We start from the raw sequence: 21,694 nt of genomic DNA on the forward strand, positions 1-21,694 counted from the left end.
TGCTCCTTCTCCTATCCATGTATTGTAGATTCCTTTAGGAAGATGGATAATATGAGGTTCTTTCAGAACTTCCTAAATGTGTTCTACTATGTAGGACAGAAAATTCTGCTTTTCATCATGAAAGTCTGTATGACTGAGAAATACTAGTTCAAGAGTTGGGAAAATCAAATTTACATGCCACAGTTGTCTTTTTTTTTTTTTTCTGTCCATAACTTTAAGCGTGGTATAATAAAACATGCTGTTCCATATTGCAACAATGCTTTATTTAGAGTAAGGTATAAATGCTTAACATTATCCTTTTATGTATTTTAAACACCCTTGTAGTAAATTAGTGAGAACAAATCCTTGTTCATGCTAAGTCTTGGAATTTACAATTCTTTTAATAATGGAAATTTTTTTTTTTTCATCATGTAAATTCCTTTTCTAGTCTCTTGGTAGGGAAGCTTTAAAAACCTTGTTATATGCATTCCAGAAATCACTCTTTGAGACTTGAGTTGGAATAAAAAGCTTCAAGTTGCACAGATGAGAGATAAAGAAGGGTTAGAGTCAGTGGTAAACTAGGAAAAGATGGACAACTCCAAGTATTTCCCACCTTGCCAATTGCTCAGTTCTCCCACTGGACATTTTATGCTGATGCACATCATCATCTTCCTCTCCCCACACTGTTCTCTTCAGCTATTGGCATCAGCACTTCTAGAGCTGCTCTGCAGCCACTTCTTAAATTTCTCCATTTCTTTTCTTGGTTTTCAGTTGTCACTTCTGCGAGGAAATTAAAAGCCAGATACGTCTATATTAGCAAATGCAAATAACTAGCAAGTAGTAGATTGTTTAATTCTTCATCCATTGCATCTTAAATTTTTTTAACTTTCCTTCCTTCCTTCCCCTCATCCTCCAGGAATTTCTCCTCAGATGGAAGGTACATGTGTTCCTGCGTCTACCCACACTGTATCTTCATCTATAGGAAACACAAATGGGGAGGAAGTGGGGCCTTCAGTTTACTTGGAAAGATTAAAAATCCTCAGGCAGCGTTGTGGCCTTGACAACGCAAAGGTATTGTACTTGACAACACTTGTGAATCCCCTGGGGAGGCACTTGATTTGCATCTTTCTTTTCTTTTCTTTTTTTTTTTAAGAATCCAAATGCTAGGAGGCAGATTCCAATCAGAATTTATGATCTTTCATTTATAATGCATGTCCTAGCTACTCACTGCATGTCGCTATGCCTAACAAAAATGGCTTTAAACTCATTACTTGGCCAAGTAGGCTTACATTTCAATCTACTCTGTCTACATCGCTGATGTTATGTGCAGGTTGTTCCTACAGGCCTGTAGCTTATCTTCCTTTGCTGAGAAGGTGAGTCTCAGGTTCAAACAACAACGGTTCTCTAAATGTTAACACCTCAGAGATCAATGATGTAGAAATTCTAGATCTTTTTGCTCTGAAACAACCATGAGAGTTGAATGAAAACTTTGAATTTTTATATATTTTGGATGTATGGTTACTGAGGTACAGGAATGCTGAATGAGCTTATTATTGGAAACCTGTGGACCAGAATTTCTTACAGTTCAATGATCTGTGTTAGGAATCTAGTGACAATTCCTGAGATTTGAATTCAGCCACATGAGAAGTGATGTTCTCCCTAGGAACAGTCATCCAGATGAATCACTGTTTTAACGTTTGACACAAATTTGAGTATCAGCTTAGAGCTCTGAGGGGGGGAAATGTTTTCTAGATGATAGTAGCAAGGTAAGTAATTCAGATGGGAATATCAGTTGGTAAAAGAACAATTAATTGACACTAAGTCTTTGACAGGTTCAGTCTTGCCAGTCAGTTAAAGTTTCCTCTTCTCATTCTTCCAGAAAATTCATTGTCTGCTGATGTTGCATGTAGGCAGGAATTTTTCTCTTGTGTTAGAATTTAGGCTGTGTAAGACTGGCAGTCTGTCTCAGTAAAACTCTGGTCTGCTGGGAATTTTTTGATCTTGAAAGACTATTTTCGTTGTGTCCCTGTTGACATATGATAAGAATTGAGTATTGTAATTTGCTTTGCATGGTTCTGACTTTGACAGCAACTGACTTTATTGCTCCAGATCCACTCGTATTGTAGTGCTCCTTCCCTTTCCTCTGTTTTTATTGCTTCCTGCAGAGATGAAAAGCCATTGATTATGATTTGTACTTTTTATATGGCCTTCACCACTATATGTCTTAACACTTTACTTTCTTCTCTCATAGCAGGAAGACAGACCCCCTCTGACATCTCTGCTCTCTAAACCAACACTCCCTACAGTTGCATCCTCTACAGATATGCTTCACAGTAAGCTCTCCCAGCTGCGTGAGTCCCGGGAGCAGTACCAACATCTGGACCTGGACTCCAATCAGACTCACTCCTCTGGCATTGGAACTACCCTGGCTTCACCCTCTTCTGCAGCAGCCAATATTGATGACTTGAAAAAAAGATTGGAGAGAATAAAAAGCAGTCGCAAATAGAGATGCAAAGAGACGGTATTGCTGTTGCTTGGGGCTGTCTTCAGCTTTAGTTTACTAAACTAGAAGTCTTCATAGTTAAATGGCCTCGTTTAGGCCTAATGTATACAAACTGGTTTATGTATAATACAGTGGATTTTGGGGGGGTTGAGTCATTGTGGCACAAGTATTTGTACATAATCTGCTTCTCAGTGAGCATCTCTGACAATAGAAGGCTGTCTGTGTATTAGTTTTAGTGTACAGACCTGTAAACAACCATCTTCTTGCTCAGACTAGTTTCTCATGACTTGGGGTTTTTATTTGTAAAGTTGTCTTTAAAATCTTTTCCTAGTTCTTAACTCTTAGAAGACCTTTAGTGATTTCACTTTTAATTTTGTGAATTCTTCTCCATGTAATCCTTGAACTGTTGATTCTGTATGGACACATGGCATGAAGTAACTAATTTAAGTGTCTTTTGTAAATAAAGTTTGCATTAACTATATCAGCCTCTATAGGAACAGCAGCAACTGCTGGTTAGAGGTCACTTTCTATTCCCAAATGTTAGTGACTGGGCATCTAGAAACTGAACTAAGCTGACATGAACCTTGGGGTTTGGATACACTCTAAGGAAGATAAGTGGAAATACGCTGTCTGTGGGTGCAATCCTGAGACTTTGCACTCTTACTTCTATAAGCAGTAGTACATTTTTCATATAGTTGCTTTTTTTAGTTCTAGAATAAGTTTCTGTAACTTGAAAATATTTAGTTTGCTGAAATACTTATTTTGAAATATCTAATCCTTGTGATGCCTTTACCCAGATTGTGTGGTCCTATCTGAGGGAGCTTTCTTTGAGGGAGCCTGCTGCTGTTGATATGGAATAGAGTAGCAGTGGTGCACGGTCAGTGGACTCATTTATCCTGAATTCATCTGGTTAAGCAGTGTTCCTCATGCAGGTGAACCTCACTCACTACATTCTTTTTGCTCTTAAACATCAGATGTTACCATATTGCAACTGAGACACACAATAGAACTAGTCTGCAAAAGCTGTAGCCACTTTTTTTAATGAGTGATTAGCCTTTTTCAGAAGCTTCAAATAATGGAAGATTAAGGTGATGTATCCTTTCTAGCCCTTTCATTTCTGTGGAGGTGATGTATTTTCACCTTGCTACTGCACTTCCATGTGAAAACTGGTTGTGAAGCATAAATTGCACATCTGTTCCATAGGTAGAACAGAGTTATTGAAGAGTTGGGCAGGCAGGCTTAAAATAACACACTTCTGTGCTAGCCTTTAGTCTGTTCCATGTAACTGCTGCTTTTGTTGTTTGCTAGGTATGGACCAGCAGCCTCTGCATAAGAATAACTACTGAAACTGTCTTGCCTGATTACAGTAAAAACATGGCTTTAAATTAGTAATTGTACAACAGATCTATGCCAGAGCTTCTGCAGATATCTGAAATCTTCCTTTCACAGGACCCCTAGGCAGGGGTTGCAGTTGACATAATGCTGCTTGGTGCTTATGGTGAGTTTGCACACTGTGATAGCAGGTGATCGCAAGTGTTCTCCATCCTGTGTTAACTGATATGATGCCATTCATTGCTCCACTGCCTCAATTTAGTAGTCACAGTCTCTTCTCATAACCTGAAATGGGCATGCACTTGTGGAAGTGGAAGTTTGGCCCTTATTGGTAAGTGCTGTGGTTTTGTGCACTTAAACTGGGGAAGTTTGAGTAGTTTGTGTTGGCTGACACTAGAGTTACTGCCACTACCTCTCAATTACTAGCTGCTCTCTGAAAGAAATTTAGTGACATTTAAATTAATCCATATGTTCCTTTACCATATTCAGCAGACATTCTGAAGAACTATTTGTTAATTATCTCAGGATGTTACAACAGCAATGCCTGCAAACCTGCATAAACTATTTTAAATTTGAAGCTGAATCAGAAGTGAAATACGGGAATAATTGAGTAGCAGAAGATATAGTTGTTTTTCTGAATGAGTTTTTGCCCTGTGTCTTTGTAGTGTTTGGTTGGACTCAATATCCTGGGAGTTCTGAACTAAAACTTGTGCACATAAATTAATAAAGCCTAATCTTTAGCCCAGACAATATTTAAATAACATTAAACTGAATTTTAAAAATGATTCCTCTGTATTGTTTGTAACAAGTCAATATGAACAGTGACTTTCTTCAGAAACGGTATGGTCCTGGTTCCCCTCTTTTGTCACAGATTATTTGATAGTAGTAAAGGGGTGAGGATTAAAATGTAAACATTAGGAGGGCTAAACATTTTCGGTGTTTAATGTCTGTAGTTATCAATGACTAAACAGTCATGAAACCTAAGCTGTTGAGGTTTTGCTCTTCAGATTTGAGAGGTTGGTTTTTATGCTTTATTTGGCCAATCAAATTGCACTACTTCAACTTGGTTCCCAAATGAGCCATCTAAAAGGAGATGGCCAGATACTAATTGATCAATAACTCTTTAGTTTAACTAATCTCACTGTTACCTGTTTCTGTGACTTTATGGCACTATGAGTAAGAAGTCTAGAAATGTGGTGCCATAGGGAGCAAGGAGAATTTTCAAGTCTCGTGGTTGTCTTAGTAGGAAATTAGGCCGAACAAAATTGGGTGGTCAAGAATTTGTGTTTACTGCTGTACTTCTTGGTCCTCAGTGGTTCACAAGTTCCTGCTAAACAGGATTTTATGAAAGCCTGAAGCTTGTTTTTGGAGGGATCCCTAAACAGCTTTTATAACACAAACAAACAGGTATAGTGTAGGATGCTTCCATGGCAGGTTTTGACAATGACTGCATGAATTGCTTCCTTCAGAACCTTGAAGTCAATGAGAACAATGAGGACCCAGCACCACCTGCTGTGTAGGAACTTACTGGAAGTGCTGCTTAATGTATTCAAGCTGCTATTCCTTTTTAGGATGAATTACACACAGCTGTTGTAGGTGAGAACAATATTTGATTGATCAAAACAGCTTCTAATTGCTCTACCTTTGACATCAGTGTTTTGTGTAATGCCACAGGTGCTGTAGGGTAGTTATCTCTGGTACCTATGTGGGTCAAAAACTAGAACAGAAAATTACTTGTCTTGAAGGGAGGAAAGGGATAGTGCATAAGGGCGTGATCTTGCTTGCTGTGACTGACAAGGCCATTATGTGAAGTCCAAAACCTGTTGATTATAGCTGATGGAAGGCAGGAGTATTTGTTTGAAGCACAACAGGTAACTACCAGTATATCTAGTGCAGCGGCACTCCTGGCTGCTGTCATGACTTAGATCCAACTGCAACTAAACTCAGCATGAATAAAAGGAAGATGGGTTTCAGAGCTTTTATTTTCATGGGATAAGACTTTCCTTCGTCAGGTTGTAAGGATATAATTTGTTTTACTTCAGGGTCTTCTATGCTTATGTTTTAAAGTGGAGCATTATAGCAAAACTGAGAGCAGGCAAGGTAAATACTTCATCTATCGCCCATGATTTTCGACGACTTTTCGTATCCACTTTTTCAGGCGGAATACATGAGTGTAAAATCCATATTTGCCATCTCGGTCACAGCCTTCTCCCCATGAAACTATTCCCACTTGATACCAACGGTTGTCATCTGGGTTCTGAAATAAAGAAAAAAATGGGATTGGCACAGGGAGCAAGAGACTTTGGTAGAATCAGAGGATCATTAAGGTTGGAAAAGACTTCCAAGATCAAGTCCAACCTTTGACCAAACACCACTATGTTAACTAAACCACAGAACTGAGTGTACTCTTTCAGTGAAGAAACTCCTTCTGATGTCCAACTTGAACCTCCCTTGGCACAGTATGAGGCTATTTTTCCCTTGTCCTTTGCTTGTCAGGAAGAAGAGGCTGAGTGCTACCTAGGTGGTCTGCCCTAAGCTTTCTTTTGTCCAGGCTAAACAAGCCCAGCTCCCTTAGCCACGCCTCAAAAGATTTGTGCTCTGAATTGTTTAGCAGCTTGGTTGCCCTCTCAAATCTAAACCTAGGATGTGCCCCAGCCTGTTTAATGATGGGTGCTACTTTGGAAGTCAGACTGGCATTCCAACAGAGTTTGTTGGAGTAATTTTATCTCTACTCTTAAATCTCTAAGAATTGGCCATCATTCATGCATTCTGCCAGGTGATCTCCCAGTATGCCGAGAGCTCAATATAGAAATGGGGCCGGATGACTGCAGGATTTGTCTCCATTGCTCATCTTGGCCATGAGCTGGGTTTGCTTCAGCCACTCCACAATGGCTCAACTCTGCTGCTGTTTTTTGGACTATGAAGTTCGCCATAGAACAAACCTATCTCTGTATGTCTTATAAGCTTTAACTTGTTGAACATACCTTCATTACGAAAGGTCCTCCGCTGTCCCCTTCACAGGCATCTCCTCTCTTTAACGCATCAGGACTGTAACCTACAGGCAAGAAAAATGGACATTTAACTATAGGGGGAGTGGTTGGTGTTGGCCATGTTTTCTTTAAAGTTTTGGGATAAATGGCATAAATGTTTTGGGACCCGTGAGATTGCTGATTCTGTCAACTCTTGGAATTCTGTTTTATGTAAGAATTCTAACTCTGCATCTGTCTTTGCAGCATTCTTGAATCTACCCTCTGTGCTCTCATTCCTGTTTTTTCATCAGAATTGCTGTTAGTGTCAGTTGCAGTGACGCTACAACAGCTGTAGCTTGAGCTACTGTGCTTGTCTTAGAAACTTATTTGTAATAATCTTTGTTTCCTGTTCTTCTATTTACTGTAGAGATATACTGGTGTCACCACTTTGACCTTCCTTTCACTGTACGTTCTGCTTTTCCCAGCTCTCTTCCTAATGTCTCGCTATGAAGAGAAAGAGGAATTTGTTCATTCCTCATGAACTTGATAGTATCTCTGCATTTTCCTATTACCTGTGTCTCCATTTTTTCTGTATGTCTGCATCTAAGCTAGTTCAAAAAATGTTGTCTAGAAAAAGAATCCATAAGAGCTCTGTATTTTCAGCACACTCGTAATTGGCTTCTGTCCTGATTCAAGCAATCACATGTGTTTAGATGCAAGCAGCACAAATTTAGTCAAAAATCACAAGGCTTGCTTGTAGGAACTGATAAAGTCTGCATAAATGAAGAATACAGCAGAAACTATCAAACTGGTACCTATATCTCTTGGTAACCTGAATTTTGTGTTCACTTCCCTTCTCACTCAAAAAGGTTATGATGCTAGAAGAGATTTAGGAAGCCTTCAAAATTTGTGGACATAAGTACAAACGGGCTCCAAAAGATAGAGACAAGCTAGTAGATAGGACATTAGTGGTACAGCCTTTAATTTAGGAAGTCACTGAACTGCTCTGTGAACTAGTAAAAAGATAATTTTATTTTGCTTAGTTCTCCTGCTGCTGCTGCTACATAGTAGAATTAGACTAGTGCCTGACACAGGTTGGTGTTTATTCCTAGCTTCAAGTTCTCCAGCTTTCATGTTTTCTGAGAGCTGTGAAATTTCTTATCATAGGGAAGTTATTCTTTGTGGAGGGCACTTACAAATTTATCAGAAAGTAATCTTGCTGCACTAGTCACATCAGGAGCTCAGAGCTCTTGACTTCTGTGGCAAGTTGTGCCTGTGACTCCAGTGTTACTTACCTGCACAGAACATGTTGTCAGTTACTTTAACTTTGGTGGATGCCTTGCAGGTACTTTGATCTACAATGGGCAAATTGACCTGCTGCAGAACTGTGGGCAGGTTGGAGGGGCTAGTGGCCCATGTTTCTTTCAAGTTTCCCCAACCAGTTACCCTCCCTTTATAACCTGCCAGCATCAGCCTGTGGAAGGAAGCACAAGTATAAATATATTGTAACAGCTTTCTCCTGCTTGGCACTCTTACTACAAATTGCCCTGAAAAGTCATCTCTCTCTCTCTCTCTCCTCACCTCTGCACAACCTCTTTGGTAGGCAGGCAGACAGGATGGATGTAGTCACTGAAGCTGATGGGTCTCTTTAAGTGCATGAGTGCAATGTCTCGGTCCATGTTCTCTTTCCAGTTGTACTTGGGATGGATGATGATTTTATCCAAGAGAGCAATCTTCTCTTTATTCTTTTCATATCTGAAATAGTTACGAAGGAAAGAACTTGCTGTACAGTAGCAGCTGAGAGTCTTCTGAAGTTTGATACTCTCAGCTTTGTACCCTCTGAGACAATGCTGTCTTTGCATAGGAGCACCCTTTTAGATTTACCAGGCTTCCTTGCTCTTTCACTTTTAACCTTCAGGATCAGTAAGAGCAGCAAATGATAGCCCCATTAGATCCTGTTCTTGAGAGGCAGGTAACATCAGCTATAATATGCTCCCTTGGATACTGAATGACAGCACAACTCCAAAATATTTCATTACTTCAAGAGGAAACCTACTTCCTTCTCACTTCATTCACACTCTTACTTTGCTCTTATGTGCTTGCCAATCCGCACCAATATGTCACTTGTACTTAAGTTCTTGTCCCAGGGTGGATAAAAAAGACAATGAGCAGCAGTCAGGATCCATCTGTCACTGATGAGGCTGGCACCACACAGCAGCTCCTGGGGAGACTTTTTGTAGAGCATCACCTGCCTGAGAGATGAGGAGGAAGGAAGCCCTTAGTAGGACTAAATGGGTCCTGATGTCTTGCAAAAAATGCAGAATTGGCAGTAAGAAGGAAAACAGCACTTTGCTATATTGACAAGACAATCTAAGTAGTTCTCTAGCAAAAGTCTTCCCTGGACATGTATATCCTATGTAGTAGGCCATTTACCCTATTTTTTTCACCTGAAGAAGTTTCTCATCCTTTTTTGTTCTAGCAGAGCTGGAAAGAGGAAGACATGAAGGTGAAATGCACCAACATGCTTTCTCCAGTGGTTGCATACTTGATTCAAGAGGTGATTTTCTTTCCAGCTATTTTAGTACTGCTCTGTCAACCACTTGGAGAAGCTTTGATTAGAATCTGTAATTTGTGCATGCTGCCTAAGATAGGAAAGCCCTTTTATTTCTGCCTGCTTGCTGAAGAGAAGGAAGACACATTTCCCAAAGACTATACAAAGACAATGCTTACCAGGGGGAACTGCCAACTTCTGCCTCATCCCCACCGACAATTCTTCCTGTGTAGGAATCTAGGAGCTCCCTCTCACTTTTGTCTGTTATCTTTTTCTTCTCAAATAAAGGACGAGTGCCACAATCTGAAAAAACAAGCAATCTGGCATTGTTACTCATTTCACAGTGCAGAACTGTTGTCTGTAGTCAGCATGCAGAGCTGGAAGATCTTAGAAAGGAAGTGCTTACTAGCTATATCATAGGAACTGGATATTGACTTCTAAGAGTTCTTCAAGGAATTTATCTTCCCCTGTTTTTGGCTAGCTGCTGTTTCTGAGGAACAGTGAATAGGAAGAAGCTACAGCCCTTCTGCAAACATGCTGTATCTAGAGTGTTTGCTCACCTGCTTCACCTGAACCAAAAGTTTTTTCATCAAAGAAGGTTTTGAACTCTTTAGGAGAAGTAGAACGTCCTGATAGTCCCTCAGACTCTTGGTTCTCATCCTCTAGCGAGCTGTCTGAGAAACAGAAAGACAAACGTGGTAAAAGGCTTAAGTGTATGTAATGTTCGTTTCTCTACACAGTGGGTCTGTGATGAAGGAATGATGTTTTAAAATACCAGCACTCTTTTTAATGTGTCTTGTCCACCAGTGTGAGTTTTCAGGGAGAACACCTGAGAGAGGTAGTAGTGCTATGCATCTAAGGCAGGTTAGTACATGTGATATATAGACAAACAGGACTCCCATGTGCATGGTGCACATAGATCCAGGCCATGTACTTCATTCTACTCCTCTTGTTACTTACCACTGCTTCAAATCTGTGCCTACCCAAACCTATGCAGACTTCTTACCGCAGTAGTGCAGATCACAGTAGTCAAAGTAGGGTGGTTGATCTGTGACACACCAGACACCCTCCTCATCTCGGTCTGGATTCCGACAGTAATTCTCCAGCAGCTGCACTTCTGGGTCAATGTGTTTTCCATGGAGTGCCTCTTTGGCTTTCTCAGAGTTCCATGGCAGACACTTAGCTCCAGACACAGTGACTGATAGAGTCCCTGTGTAAAGCGTGCCTTTCTCTGGTTCACAAGGCTCCATTGGTGCAGGTTCTGTGGCTTGTGGAGTAAATGGAACTGTTGTTCTATCTTCGCCTGGAAAGACAAGAGAGTTGTGATTTAAGCCATAGCTGTGCACTCAGAAGTGCTGTTAGCAAATAGCACCAGAGCCCCTTTACTAAAGCCTAGAGTTCCATGGGGCCTCCTGTTACGTTTGGGAGCTCCTACTGTGTGTCCATGCATGTGGCGGCCCTCTAAAATAATGCAGTGTCAGAGGTAGTCCAGCAGTCTGTGAAGTGAGGCTGGCACTATTCATCACACTTCTCATTGTCACTAAGATATGAGGAATAATATTGTGCTCCCTTCTGGGGTATCTTTGAGAACCAGCTTAAGGGATGGATAGGTGTCTCAGGCATCATCGTTCTGCTATATTAGGTCCTCCAAGACCTTATTCTAAAATGCTTAACTAGGCCATATTTGGGAGAGCCTTTTACTGTGGTGTTCTATTAAAATGGCAAATTTAACTTTTGCCAATGTTTCTAAATCTAATGATAAGGGAAAAATTTCCCTGCAAGATTTTCACTCTTTTTCTTGCAAGTGTCCTAATGACTGCAAGTTTTAAGCAGCATTTCCTGCAGGAGTGGGCTTCCCAATAATCCATTCTTGCGTGGCCTCAAGGTACCTTCTCCATGTGCACGAGGGAATCCTCATGTGAAGAGCAACCCCATTTGACTATTCACTCTGTTGCACAACAGCCACTCAGCAAGTAGCATTCATCTCAATAAGTGGGGCTGCTTCTGTTTTTGACTTATGTCAACATGATTATAAAAAAACTGCACAAAACCTAGGCTTTTCTAATCCTGCTATATCCATGCACATGGAAGTGTAACAGTAAGAGACTGCAGGTCAGAAATTAACTGGTGAACAGAGGTAGTACAGATGCCTGATGGCCTCAAAGCAGAGCAGTATTTGTTCTCAGTTTGTTAGATTCTGCAGACCAGAGCAATGGTAATGGCTTTTAAAATTTCTATATACCCCATGTCAAAATGATTGCTGACCTCTAACTTTTGCTTATGAGTTGTTGCTTCTAGTCTCTGTTTTTGAAAGAGAAACTTGTGCTGTGTGAGAAGGTTCTCGCTACCCCTTCTTCTGAGACAAAGGCCACGCCCCAGGGGAAATAATCTCGCTCCATAGGGAATGGGTAAGTGTAGGGGGATCGTCCTCCATGTCCAGTGCAATAATGAGAGAAAGGAATCTTCTCAAGTTTACTTGAGATTGTGAATATTAAACTGCGCATCTCCACAGGAGAGAATACTAAAGCTGGCAGTCAAGCACCAACTGTATTTAGTCCTAAAGGCAGGAATTCAGACAAAAAAACATTATGACTCATGGCTGTCACAAATTAGAGACAATTGAGCCAGGACTTTGGGGTGACTGATTAGAAAATACTGTAGTACATTCCAGGGACTGCTGACACTGGTTTTAATTTACATCTAGATTAACATAATCTAGAGAAAACAGTTAATTATGTATGGGCAATTCAGTGACTTTTCTTCCTCAGCTCCTTTAGCCTTTTAAGATGTAGTTTCCCTACTCCTACTGATCTCTGTTCATGTAAGCATTCCCCCTCTCTTAACCCTTTCCTTGACTGCTTTAGTATGAGTCTCAGTGCAGTGTTCTGCTGTGAGTGAAGGGCTCTCTGGAGTGCTGGGGCATACCACACACAGGGATGGGACACGCCTCCCGTTCCACCGTTGGGTCTCGAGTATAGCACCATGGGCCTTCTGAGTTGTTGTCTGGGTTCCTGCAGTAGTTCTCAATGAGGCTGGGATAAATGGTGGCATTAAATCTATGAGAGACAAGGCTGGTTAGGCTAGGAAGGAAGGACACCCCAGGGAACTCTTAAGAGGCATGCAGGAGATTAACTTACTTAGGAATATGTGGATATTTGCTTGTCCACACTTGACATTCAGTCCCAGACTTGGTGTGGCTAATTGTTCCCCGATAGTTCTGGCCCAGCCCAAGAGCGCAGTTACCTGTCAAAATCCCAACACAGTGTAAGCCAGAGTCAGTGGAACTGGATGTTGCATTTTTCAAGGTCAGAAGTACCATCTCACATATCCATTTAACTTTTGCTGGGTGCATGAGCCTGCAGAGCAGAGGAATCCTCTTCCTGTGAGAAGAGCAAACAGCCTAAGCTTTCTCTGCCTCATCAGAGGAAGCTCTGTGCTTTGCTTTGGCTCGGAGCCTTTCTGAGAGGCTGCTCACACCTGACTGTGTTACAAGGATATGGATATTACCCCATGCTATTTCAGTGCACAAGCCAGATGATTTGTTTAAATGGTTAGTGGGGAAATAGAGTAAGAAATAATTTCAAATTCCTCCTCTGGTATTTTTCTTTATAATTAGATGGCTTCTCCAACATCAGTTTATTTTTTTTCTGTACAATCTCTGCAGGAAGCAAATTCCTGGCACTCACTGTATCTAGGAGATTGAGGTCAGCATGAAGTTCATACCTTCTAGACAAGCATCCAGAAGTGTCCTGGAATTTCCCAGGCCCTGACATGCTAGCAAAATAAGAAGAAAGAGACACATTATATGAAAACAATCCAAATCAGCATCATCATTTGAACCAGCTTATCATCTAGAGACAAAACACAAGTGCTTAGCCCTAGAAAGTGAGCTGTTAAAAGAGGGAGCCATCTCTCCAGGATGAGACAGTGCATGCTAAGGGATAAGAGTACCTGCAGGACTCAAAACAACTTACCTTGGTATTTTGACCAAAATATGTCCTGTAAAAAAGAAAAAAAAAAAAAAAAAAGAAAAATATATATTTAGGGACACAGAACATCAAACTTTTCTTGGCTACTGCAATTCAAACCAGTAAGAGAACTTCCCATCACAACAAAAGGAAAGACTAACTTAGCTCTGTTTATTACCAATTACTATGGAGTCAAAGAAGAAAATCTGATACAAAAGCACATTCTCGCACATCAGACTCAGGAATCTAGACAGTGCTGTTGTTTCTAAAGAGACCAAAGATGTTTACAACCTTCATCAACCTGCAGAGCAAGCAGAGCTTTCCATAGTGCAGTGGGCTACAGTGCAGAAGTCCAAGCAGCTGCACCTGGAACTTCTAAGGCCACAGATCACATACAGCTATTGCTCAGCTCTTTGGATCTACATCTCTACCATGCAGCCTGACGCTGATTGCTTTTGAAGTGATCCATAGAGGTAGTGTCTTGCTGGCTTAGGGTCCTAACTGTTTATCTGTTGCATTTTTTGGTGTGAAATTCTGCAGGGGCACCAGCCTTGGGGCTAGGAGTAAATCCCGAAAGGACGCAGCACGAATTTGGCAGAGTAGGTGAGTCTGGAAACTGGAAAAAGGAACAAGGTGTGCAAAAGCTTCAGCTCAAAGGAGTTTGAGGCACCTGCACTCAGTGTTTGGCTGCTATGCCAGTGCTTCTGTGAGTGTCTGTGACAGCAGCTCACATGGGTAAGGTACCATGCTGAGCTGGTGGAAGATGCTACTCAGGACCAATGGCACATTGTCACTTCATGCATAGGGAGGAATAGAAAAGAACTTGAGCTTTCAGATGTATTCCCTGCAGTGTCTCAAGGAGGGAAGCTCCCTAAGGAAGCCTGAGCTTGCTGTGGGGCATGCACACATCAGTCTCCTCTTTGGTTCACAGAATTGAGTATTATAACCCTGGCTCCTGGCTGTGTGTGCAGCCTGCTGGTGTCTCCCTACAGAGGTTAGCTGGGGGAATGTTTCCTGGTACATACCGTCTGATCAATGGATTCAAGGGCTTCAAAAGCCTCCTCGTAATTGCACGTCTCCTCCAGGCACTCTCGCTCCAGGTTTCCTTTAAGCATCTCTTCTAGAAATCCCTTGTTGGCACGTCGGTGGCGCTTGAGCAGTGATAATGCCTGCCCCTTTTCCAGGAAAACTATCGGGTCAGAACACTGCCAGTCAAAGGGCTGCTCACAGCCAGAGGGCACCTTTGTCTCTCCTTGCAGTTTCCCAAAATCACATGCAGTTGATGTGGTGATCCCACGACCCCGCCTCCCCCAGTGCACCATACAGAGAAGAGAAGCCCTGCCAGGTCTACACTTGATCAGAGCAGGCTCTCTGGAATTCATTCTGTGACAGCTCCCATCACTTAGGGAACAGAAGTGACTGGAACTTTGCTTCCTCAGCAAAGCTGCTGTGCTCATTTGTAGTTAGATAGAGGCTTGTTTGCTTTGAGCCTGCTGCTGTCCCTGTCTCCAGCCTCTGTATTTCTATCTTGCCAGCCTCAGAACACTGTGATAAGCAAAGCTGGGTTCCATTTCATGTTCAGAGCCCCTGATTTGGGACCTAGAGACAGATCTTCCCCTACACAATAGTGGGTCTGAGAGGCCTTAATCTCATGTTAAGAAAAGACAGAGGCTCTAAGAAAAGGAGCAGTGAGCAGGAAGGTGGCATATTTTGGATAATCTAAAGTTTCAGTACGGGACAGCTGTGAAGTCAATGGAGAACTGAAGTCACTAGTCAGCTGAGGAACTCTAAAAAGCCCCATAGTTGTGTTACACTGGATCCTGGACTGAGCTACAATCCCCTTCCCTGCCATTTCCCAGGTGGCCCATAAAATCCACTGAGTTGCTGTCACCAGCTGAGATGCAGTTACATGCTCCTATGTTCACTCCATTCTCTGCACCCTTTTACTCCCAGCTACAAGCTTTTAGCCTGTCCTCCTGACTTAAGGAAGAAAACTTGCCACCTGTGTACCCCTGGAAAGAACTAACCCCATCTTCTTCCTCCTGTCATCTGGGACTTCTGCCCTTGAGTCTTACCTTCAGCATGGCTCAAGGTGAGGTGCAGAAGGCTGGAGAAGAGCAGGCCTCTCAGTATGCTGGTTTTGGTGTGCGCCATGCTGTACAGCCCTGGCCGCAGGGGAATTGCAAAGAAGCAGAATAAGTGGAGTCACAGCCCTGCTGGGTTAATATTGAACCAGAATGAAGAAACAGGGCTTCAGGTCATGGTGTGTCAGGGACAGTGGGACTCTTATCCTTCCTCTCTTGGCATCTCTCCCTCCCATCAGAGCATCTTTTCCTTACTTAACATCCTATTCCACATCTAGGAATATGGCATGAGTAGCAAGATGACAAGTGTGTCCTAGGGCACAGGGAGAACTCGGGCTGGAGAGAGGTACCTCTGCCAGCTCACAGCCATTCCAGTCAGAGAGCTTGCTCCTTTTCCCTGGCTTTGTTCCTGTGCAGCCCCTGGCACCATCACTGCTTCCTCACCATGCTGGTTCAGATTCCTGCCTCTGACTCTTCTCAGAGGCTGTATTCTAGTGGCCTGGAACACAAGGAAGACTTTGAGATCTCCTTAGCCATTCCCAGACCTTCCCTTTTTAGCTGCAAGGCCCCCTGATTCTCCCTAGTGATCAGTTGTCTTTCCTTCCTGCGGTTATCAGCAATCTCAGCCTCAGCTATTTTGGGACCACAATACAGAGTTTCAGTGCTCTCCCTTGCCCATGACAAGGAGCAGAAAGGGTGCCTTTGACAACCCACTGGGAATTTAAATTTTCTTCCCAGTTAGGTCAGCATTCTTCCCAATGCCTTATAATTCCTAGCAGAGTGGAGGAGGATGAAGCAGCATGAAGGCTGGGCTCCCCCTTTTCTTCCCCCTATAGTGGAATGTACTAAAGTCCATCCAAAAGGAAACAGAAACTCTGACAAGCAGGGCGCTAGCACACCCAAAACCAGCCAGGAACACAAGGGTTTCCAGGAACAGGGAGACAGGAATGGTCTGGATGACATCAGCTATTAAGAACTGGACTACCAGAGCTGGGAAGGCTCTAATGATTGCTACAGCAAGCAGACTATTGGCAAGAGTTGAAAAACAGCAGAAAGCAGGGCAGTATGGGAGTAGTCTCAGGAATTGCCACATGGAACAAAAGTGCCTCCTGCCAGCAGGGAGCATATTTTGTGCTGTACCTCTGTGCAGCTGATACATCTGTAATGTTTATCTCCATAGAAGGAGTGCAAATATTAGCATTAGGGTGGCTGAGGAATGACTCTGGACACTGGTACAAAGAGCAGTTGCAGAGGCTTCCTTCCTCACATAAGAGTATCTCTGTTCTCATCCACACATATCTCTACTCCCTGCTCCGGATTTTGGAGAGACACCTTTAGGAATGGCTGGGATTCCTTGGGTGGAAATGACCCGAGTGGAGAGTGTGTGCAAGGGATTACACACAACCCTAGAAATACCCATGTTACTTAGCAGGGTAAGCAGCATTTATGTAGAGAGCACAGGTTGGGACAGGAAAGAGCACAAAGAAGAGTGGTGAAGTCAGAGCTGTTGCTTTGTCCCACACAGCCACCTCCACTTCTTACTGGAGGAGGAGGCACAAGCAGCTTTCAATACCTTCAATCACTTTCTTTTTCATTTCTGCATCTCTGTCTCTTCTTTATAATAACCAGGCAGCCTTTACACTGCAGCTTAAGTCAACGTCGTTATACTTTGGCATAGATTTTTACCCTCTTCTTGTTTTTCCTTCAAAGCAAAGATCTTACCATCTCCCATGGGATCATGCAGTATAAAAGGCTAACTTTTATACTACAATACAGCTACAATACAGCAGTGAAGCTTGGTTATTAGACAGGTATTAATATCTTCTAATACTTACCTATACCATCTTCCCTTAACATTACTTCTGTTCTAGTTTGTACATTCATTTTGTTGCTTAAGCATTTGTTTGAAAAACCCTTACTGAAATTAATGATGATTCCTTCACTATGTCTGGCTGCTTCTTTTCAGCTGTTGTTGTTCTTTCCCCAGTGATACAAGACAAACTCACCTATCAGGGCAACTTGGTTGTTAACTGTAACTGCTGAAACCTTTTATCTCTAGATTAGTCAAGGCTACATCTATTACTTAGGTTTTCTTCTATTTTTTACTTTGGTTTTGCTTTGTAATTGGAGATTTTGACTAAATCCTGGGACACTTTCCAGCCCTTTCTGATGTCTCACAACAATGCTAGTAATTAAAGATGCTGATTCTTCACATTGTGGCCTTTCTCATTCCATAATGTGCTTTTAGGGCTCCTCTCTGTTTCTCCCATTCCTGTGGTTAGCTTCTGCAGCAGCAGAGCACGTATCAGCTACCAACTCTCCAGCGGTGACTTCCACCCCTCCAACATTTAACTCTTCCATTCCTGTAAGCAAATTTTTATAATTTCATTTTCTTTCTGCCTTTACTCACCCATTAATGTCTTTCTTAAGACAAGAGAGTTAAGATACCTTTACCATCCAGAGTTATGGCTTGTAACACAGCTGGGAGTTTTGATCTCTTTCCTTCTCTGTGTTGATTCCTCTTTTTATGTAAAGAAAGCCTTCAGCTTTTTTTTTCCCTATGTAGCTACTTTTTCAACTTCCAGGGAACAGAATATAGGGGGTTTGGCCTAGGCCCATTTTCCTGGATCTTAATCTGCTCTGTGATGGATACAGTTTGCTGGTTCAATAGTTAGGGCATTTATCAATTTATCCATGTAACTCCTAAAGTGAGTTATAGAGTTTGAACAAAGCAACATCTTGGATACAATTAGAAAGATGAAACCCTCATCCCTTCACACAGGGATTCCCCTGGCCCTGAGGGCCAGGGAGCTGCCAGGTGGGAGGGAATTCAGGACCCAGAGAATTGTCTCCTTCCCTTGCAGCCTACTCCTTTTCATTCAACCACCTTAGTCAGGTTTAAACTAGTTTACAAGTTGGCCAGGGGCTGAACCCTGACCATGGTGTGAGCTTTAAATGTAACACCTGTGTGCATGTCTGACACCTGGTGTGGCCCTGCCAGCACGAAGGACCCAAATCATCCAAAAGACCTTGGCACTTGTCACCCCGGAGTGTTTCAGCAGCACCCCGGAGCTTTGGAGAAGCCCTGCCAGCATGGTGGACCTCACCATCCAGGAGAGCTGTGTGCTTGCTGCCTAACCAGTAATGGTAATGGATGCACAGGATCTCCAGCTAGCTGGATAATGCACATGTCTGCTGTCACTAGCACTGAAAGGCACAACGCTGTGTAACTGCTCCCCATGCCAGCATATGGCACCAGGCAGGCACACATCTTTTTCCTTGCTATCCTTCTTCCCTTCTCACCAGGATCCTGACAACTACACCAAATGTAATGCACTGGCATGAGGGCATATTATGGATCCCAATAAAAAAGGGCACTCAGAGCCCACAATGCAGTCATTAAAATACCATTATGAGAAAGGGTATAGCAGATGCTGCAAACACCAAGCTATATAGCACTGCACAGCTATCTAGTCAGGCCATGGCACCCTGTACAGATCCTATCCATCTTGAGGTTCACCAGCACCATGGTCTTCAGGGTTTTATAGGAATTTCCTAGAAGTAAACAACTCTATGCATCATTTTGTCAAGCAAAAGGTTGTTCACATGAGAACATGCTGTTTCTAAGACAAAGATACCAGGTGCCCATGGGAGTGACCTATAGGCTCTTCAGAATAAGCCAGCTAAGTTTATCTTGCAGCCAAGTGATACGTGCAGCATGGCACAGACATGTTCCCAACCTACTCAGATCAACTGTCAGGTGAACAGTTTTTCTGTGAAGGCTTCCTAATTCATAATTGCTCCTTCTATTTCTCTCCTGTTACCTTAGAATAAAGAAGCAGGTCAGCTATTTAGGCAATAGGGGTCTGGGCTCTCCCCACCCTTTCCCCCCATCGCTCCCCTTTCTCTCCCAGTTTTGGTGTGACAGAGGGCACATGCTTCTAACACAGCACATGAGCCCAGCTCCAGTGAGAACATTCTGCAGCTGTGTCAATATTTGAGTTTGGATAGGCACCAAAGAGAGAACAGTAGGAAGCACTGCAGTTTCAAATACAAGCCCCCTCGCACGCCTGTGTTCCAAACACTCAGGGAAGACTTAGCTCACATGCCCCTAAAGAGAAAATAATTTAAAATTAGGACACACAAATGTTTATCAGCTGAATTCACCTTCCATCTTTACATCACATCCAAGCGTCATGGATCTCATTCTAGTATCTTGTTTGCAAACAGGTCATAAAAGTTCATGAAAAAAAAATTAATGTAGAAACGGCAAAGAGCAGCTTTTAGGAGTGTCACATAACTGCTTTCATCACACCCCAAAAGGGAACTGTGCTACTTATGATTCCCTGGTGCCTCTATATTTTCCTCTTGTACAGTGGGCATAAAAAACTTCAGAGAATTTAGTAAAGCCGCTAAACAAGACTAAACAAAAAAAATTTGGGGAATTGTTAGAGAGGCTTAAGAGAGCAAGAATAGCTAAAACTGAGAATTCAGCAAATGAAAGTTGTGTTCCAATAACACGTGAAAAGAGTGCAGAGCAGGCAAGTCTGAAAGACCTGTTAGGTCTAATATTATCAGCCCTTTCTAGGAGGTCAAGTTCACATAGCTGTGCACTTCCTTCCTGCAACAGGACTAATTTACATCAGCATGCCTCAGTTGGCAAACAGGCACTGAAGAAAATGGAGCAGAGAGGATATTGGGATGTAATTGTGGCAGTGCTGTCTTTTAATGTTTTGGTGCTGGAGTAGGAAAAAAGAGGAAAAGAGGAAGCAAGAATGTGTGAAGAGAAATAAGGGAAAAAATTATTGACCCCAACTTGAATGTGTAGAGGAAATGGAAAATATTCTGAGCAGGGATGAACTCCTTTATGTGGAGAGGTGAGGAGCCTTTCAGCTGGGGATGCTGAAAATTGTACAGTGAGACACAAACCTTTCCTTTTCATGTCCTCAAAAGACTATCTGGTCACTGTAAGTTGAAGGAAACAGACAGCAAGCAAACCAGATGACATCAGAGAAGGAACACTCAGCCCTCGCTCCAAGGCAGGACTTTGCTTCTGCTAATTGTGAAAATGCTCTTCATATTACAAGGTACCTTGTAAACACTTGGGAAGCTGCTTACCAGTAATGTCTGGCAGCAGCATGAGTTTCAAATGAACAGAAGTGTTGCTTAGCTCCAAGAGTAAAAGCCCAGGAAAGTGCTTGAATAGCAACAAGTAATTAAAAAACTTGAAAGGAAGGCACTGTTCAAAGTCTCTGCTTTGAGACTTTTGCTGCCTTCCCTGCAGTGCACTGTCACTGACTGACAATGTAACACAGGCAGAACTGAAGCACTGCTCATTAACGCTGTGTCTTCTCTAGGAAGTTATCCCCATCAGCAGCCAATGGTTTCCCTGTGCCAGGCCCAGCATGTGGCATGTGTAGGCTCATAGCTTCAACGAGCAGCTACAGCAAAGACCCACATTTATGTAGGCAGTTACCTCCAAGATTGCTAATTCTGCCTGGGGCTGAGCCACAGGGCCTTGTTGCTAACAGAGAGATGAGAGAGCTAGGTTTTATTTTAGTTTTTTACCTCATTTTAGTAAGTGCAGAAGAAGATCAGCCAGGGCATTTTGGGATAGCCCAGTATCAGTTCTGACCTCTACCACTTCTGCCAGGCTCCTGAAGCCCATCCCATCCTGGATGATGTCCACTCAGTGAGGCTTCATCCTGCATCATTTGTCCTCATGCTCAGAGAGTATGATTTTGATTACATCCTTTGCTAATGGACACATGGCCTTTGTCCCATGTGGCCCAGGCTCTGGGATCTGTCTTAAGACTGGTAAGTAGCAATGTAGTGACCACTGGCTGTGATCAGCAGCTCAGCCTCACTCACTGGCCTCAGCTCCTACACCATGAGCAGGGTGGGCTCTGCCACAAGCCCCCCTGCTGGCCCTTCCTCTGTGGCTTCTTTCTTGCTGCCTGAGGTAGGTCCACAGCAAGTGAGGCCACTGTAGTGGCGAGTTCCTCAGAGTCCTTTCCCACTTTGTGGGTGAGCACATGGTGCACAAGGCTCTGGGGAAGGGTGTAGCCCATGCCACAGAGCTCGCATTTGCAGAGCTTTCCAGCCAGGTGGGATTTCTGATGGCACCACAGTTTAGTGGCCAAGGACTTAGTGGCCAGGGTGTAGGACTTGCTGCACTGCTTGCAGGTGAAAGTGCACTCCCCCATGTGCAGGCACAAGTGGTTGCACAAGGAGCTGGGGCTGGCCAGGTGACACCCACATATGGCACACTGGCACCTCTTGGGACCAGCTGGGCCAGGCCCAGCAGC

The 21,694-nt window shown here is 43.0% G+C and overlaps 2 protein-coding genes across 5 annotated transcripts in view; one reads left to right on the forward strand and one right to left on the reverse strand.

Moving 5' to 3' along the window:
• The window catches only part of CKAP5 (cytoskeleton associated protein 5), a 52,972-nt gene extending 48,373 nt beyond the window's left edge, over positions 1 to 4,599 (forward strand). For 2 of the 4 annotated variants that reach the window (XM_056492618.1, XM_056492620.1), the window contains 2 exons: positions 896 to 1,050; positions 2,231 to 4,599. In XM_056492618.1, coding sequence (XP_056348593.1) covers positions 896 to 1,050; positions 2,231 to 2,485 — 410 coding nt within the window. In that variant the 3' untranslated portion in view covers positions 2,486 to 4,599. The remainder of the gene's footprint in view (positions 1 to 895; positions 1,051 to 2,230) is intronic. The other 2 variants (XM_056492621.1, XM_056492619.1) reach the window with 1 other exon arrangement.
• Positions 4,600 to 5,778: 1,179 nt separating this feature from the next.
• Positions 5,779 to 15,536, reverse strand: F2 (coagulation factor II, thrombin). The gene is made up of 14 exons (XM_056492622.1): positions 15,378 to 15,536; positions 14,328 to 14,491; positions 13,309 to 13,333; positions 13,058 to 13,108; positions 12,472 to 12,577; positions 12,260 to 12,390; positions 10,341 to 10,637; positions 9,895 to 10,008; positions 9,514 to 9,637; positions 8,868 to 9,035; positions 8,365 to 8,538; positions 8,079 to 8,257; positions 6,799 to 6,869; positions 5,779 to 6,071 (listed from the first exon to the last, which is right to left on the reverse strand). The coding sequence occupies exons 1-14, from the start codon at positions 15,454 to 15,456 to the stop codon at positions 5,928 to 5,930; spliced, it is 1,827 nt and encodes a 608-aa protein (XP_056348597.1). The 5' UTR covers positions 15,457 to 15,536; the 3' UTR covers positions 5,779 to 5,927.
• Between the last annotated feature and the right edge of the window lie 6,158 nt (positions 15,537 to 21,694).

The sequence above is a fragment of the Oenanthe melanoleuca genome, chromosome 5 (genome assembly GCF_029582105.1).
Source record: "Oenanthe melanoleuca isolate GR-GAL-2019-014 chromosome 5, OMel1.0, whole genome shotgun sequence".
Classification (NCBI taxonomy): Eukaryota; Metazoa; Chordata; class Aves; order Passeriformes; family Muscicapidae; genus Oenanthe; species Oenanthe melanoleuca.

What these genes read in the sequence shown, in the direction of transcription:
- F2 (XM_056492622.1), bottom strand. Translation starts at nt 15,456, where the DNA reads ATGGCGCACACCAAAACCAGCATACTGAGAGGCCTGCTCTTCTCCAGC. An exon ending in ATTTTGGTCAAAATACCAAG is followed by an intron (nt 13,109 to 13,308) that starts GTAAGTTGTTTT and finishes TTATTTTGCTAG; the next exon opens with CATGTCAGGGCCTGGGAAAT. An exon ending in GTGTCCCATCCCTGTGTGTG is followed by an intron (nt 10,638 to 12,259) that starts GTATGCCCCAGC and finishes TTGTCTTTCCAG; the next exon opens with GCGAAGATAGAACAACAGTT.